Below are 3,545 nucleotides of genomic sequence, written 5' to 3'. Positions count from 1 at the left end.
TCTTTCCCTCCCGTAAATAGGGTATTAGCTGCCAACTGTGAAGCATATTCAGTTGGATGAAACCAATCCCAAAACAAGTGATTATCACGATTCAAACAAAGATTAAGGCCTTGCAAACCTTTCAAGCATGGACCTTCTCCATTCAACTTTCCAATTCCGCAACATGCTGATTTTGTTTCAGTCAATCCTACAATATGTTAAATACAACATCAATTAAAACAAAATTTAACAATTTATTTTATAAGTTCTTATCAATATTTTAAAAACGAAACTAAAATTGAACGGTGAAATCTCTAGAGTAGAGTTTAATTGAATCAGTTGGTTGAACTATAATTGAGAGATGAAGTCTACCAAATGAATAAAATGTTTTAAAAGTATCAAAATATTTTATTAAAAAAAAATGAACCGTTGTACAACAATTTCATTTTATTCTTTTATGATTTTTATAGATTTAGATTTTTGTATTGGGTCTAATGTATTCCTATAAAACCAACTTGTAAAATGATGACTTAAGAATGTTACTCTTTATAAACTATTATATAATTCTATCTTTTATTCAGGTATACTTAAATTTTTCTAAATACATTTTATTAATGAGTTTTAATAAATGTTGGACCAATAAGAAGTATAGAGTTTTATTTTTGACTGAAATAATATTTGTGGTAAAATTTTATTTACTCTAAGAATGATTGCCAATTTTCAATTCTCCTAGAAAAAAGGAGGAATAAGAAAAAGAAAATTATTTATAAACAAAATATTAAATTATTATTAGTCCTACGATGCTTACCGAAGTTGGATGGGGTTGCTAATAAGTCCTTGGTCATTACAAAAGTGTTTCCAAGAGAGTACTCAAAGTCTTCCAATTCCAAACTCAACTTTTGCAGAACAATTTGAGTTGCTTTGTAGAATGTGATAGCAAAATCATTCAATGGTTTCACACAGTTTCCTCCATTGCCAGAGATTACTGCAGGACAACAACCTATGGGTGGAATGCTTAGGATGCCAAACTTTCGTGCCCCTAATTCATATAGGTTCTGCAATTACCAAATATTAATGCACAATTAATGAACAATATCTTTGAGGTTTTGATAGATAATGTACCACATTTGCATGGTAAAATATTGTTATCTCTGTCTCATAATAATTAAGTTATTTTACCAGAATAGAAATCTCGAGTATTGATGTATTTTTTATTATTAGTAATATAAAGTACATTGTATATATAGTAATTATTAAAAGGTACTATAAAAAAAATAAAATTATATTGAAAATTGATAATTATATTTATTTTAAATTTTTTATTTATTTTATCAAATAATATTCATTGTGAGAAATAGAAAATATTTTAGTCAAGTTTTGTAAATGATATGATGTGATCATACCCTTATATGAGAGAAATAATTGAGTTGTAGAATAGCAATATATTCCTCCACACCAAAATGAATATCAGTGTCGTTACTTGCAAAATCGAAGAGGTCATTGCTACCGGTACTAACGAGAAACACAGCCTTTGAAACTAAATTAGCAGCTTTTGCTGGCCCCAATATTTGTGTGATATTTCCACGAACCAGTGCAAATTGTTGCACCTGCTTTTCAAGGTATACCACTTCTTGCTGCAAATAATTCATTTTATTGTTTCATTAATTACTACCTAGCAAAATATAAAATGCTTAAATTTATACTATTAGATTGTAATAATTATTAAAACCAACAAATAAACTTTTACGTACACTTCAGAACGAAAGAAAAAGTACACTTCATATAATTACTATATTTATGTATGTAATAAATTGACATTTATCATTCCGTAGTATTATCTTCATGATCACGTGTACAAAATTTCAAATTCAAATGATTTAGATACTTTAGCTACTCATGGATTTAGCTTTTATTTTAAAAAGTGTTTCATTCACTAAAATAAATTAGTCTGATTAAAATTAATTAACTTATTATTTATATTAATTTTTTTTTTGCAAACCAAAATGAAAGATTTTATTTCATTAATTTATTGTTTGTATTAAATTAATTTTATTATAAACAAATGATAGTAAATCAATGGTTACGTTATTTTTTTCGAGTTTGAATTCAGGATGTTCTTCTCAAAACTCCTAATTTCAATTTCTACAAACAATATTGGGATCAAGAATACTAATTAATTAATGAATGTTACTAAATACTTATTATTTTGACCATCTCAAATGAGGTTGAAATGCTCTTTTTTAAAGTTTAAATGAATTGAATTTCGAAGACTCATTCCAGAACTCATAACTTAAAAAAAAAATTAGATGAGTTGAATTTTACAGGCTTATTAAGATCATGAGAGACCTTAAGACTTAAAGAGTGTTGATAGAAGTACATACAGATAGACTTCAAGGCTCAAAGAGCGTTTACAGAAGTACTTAACGATCATCCACAAAAGAGGTCATCACATCGACAACGAAAGTTAAAATCATATTCTCGTGGATGTGAGTTAACTCCTTAGGAACCAACCTTGATTGGGCTGGTGAAATGATTTTAGTAATTGTATTAATTTGGACTGGGTGTAATTTATTTCATGCAGCATACAAACAACATACTAGATATTCGTTTGCTAGTAACCAAACTTTATTCTCAATGAATTATTCGTTTGCGTTTGAGAAAGAAAAAAAAAACACAAAATACTAGATATTACCCATTGTTTGTGTCCTGTTTGTCTAAGAATTCCAGACCCCGCGGATGCAAAATTCACACCCCTTAGAATGTTCTGCTTGAAACCGTATTGGAATTTCTCTAATGCCAAAAATGGTGGTGGACTCTTCTGATGACCGAATTGTTTTGCTGAAAGGAAATAAATAAATTATATCAAATTAAACCATGTAAATGTCCATACAAACAACATTGTATGATTAATTAAACTTTTTGAAAATATGATTAGTTAAACTTTATTTATTTTTGGACCACATTGTATATTAACCGGTCAACAGTGAAATAGATGAAATGTATTAATTTACCAAGTTGGTCAGCAGTGTTGAGGCCATTGCTGAATCTTCCAGTGGGAAGTGAATTAGGAAAATCAATTCCATAAAATGGGACGTTAGCTTGTGCTGTAGAGTTGAGAAAATTATTGGTTCCAACATCAAATGTTGAGTCTCCAAATATGAATAATGTTGGCGCAGCCTTAACCAAATTATCATTAGCTACAAACATGTCAAGCATTGCGAGAGAAAATAGTAGAAAGAAAAACACCGAGGCATGATTATATGAAATAATAGAAAATTTATTGCTTGCAAACGATGCCATTTTATATATGTGCCTTATTGTGTGACAATCTCACACAATTTCTAATCTCTGACATCAAATGGAAAAATAAATGTCTTTATATAAACATTATACGCATAAAAAGTAACTAAATATGCAACAATGTTGTTTTTGTATCATTGTTTGTCACAATAATATTAATTAAAATTATTATAAGATATTAATAGAAACAAAGGCATCGACATGGCCGACCATTGACTGCATGTTCTTGTAATATTCCGCAAGAAAATATCAAAGCAGAATCTTAT

General features: G+C 28.5%; 1 protein-coding gene across 1 annotated transcript in view; it reads right to left on the bottom strand.

Annotated features, from left to right (window-relative positions):
* The window catches only part of LOC101512998 (GDSL esterase/lipase At5g18430-like), a 3,595-nt gene extending 281 nt beyond the window's left edge, over positions 1-3,314 (bottom strand). Inside the window, exons 1-5 of the mRNA XM_027337137.2 lie at positions 2,991-3,314; positions 2,672-2,817; positions 1,383-1,613; positions 788-1,034; positions 1-187 (exon numbers count right to left, since the gene is read on the bottom strand). The exon at positions 1-187 is cut by the window's left edge and continues 281 nt beyond it. Of these exons, the coding sequence (XP_027192938.1) occupies positions 1-187; positions 788-1,034; positions 1,383-1,613; positions 2,672-2,817; positions 2,991-3,279 (1,100 nt within the window). The 5' untranslated portion in view covers positions 3,280-3,314. The remainder of the gene's footprint in view (positions 188-787; positions 1,035-1,382; positions 1,614-2,671; positions 2,818-2,990) is intronic.
* Positions 3,315-3,545: the final 231 nt, after the last annotated feature.

Source organism: Cicer arietinum, chromosome 7, assembly GCF_000331145.2.
Source record: "Cicer arietinum cultivar CDC Frontier isolate Library 1 chromosome 7, Cicar.CDCFrontier_v2.0, whole genome shotgun sequence".
NCBI lineage: Eukaryota > Viridiplantae > Streptophyta > Magnoliopsida > Fabales > Fabaceae > Cicer > Cicer arietinum.
This window is presented reverse-complemented; position numbering and strand designations above follow the sequence as displayed.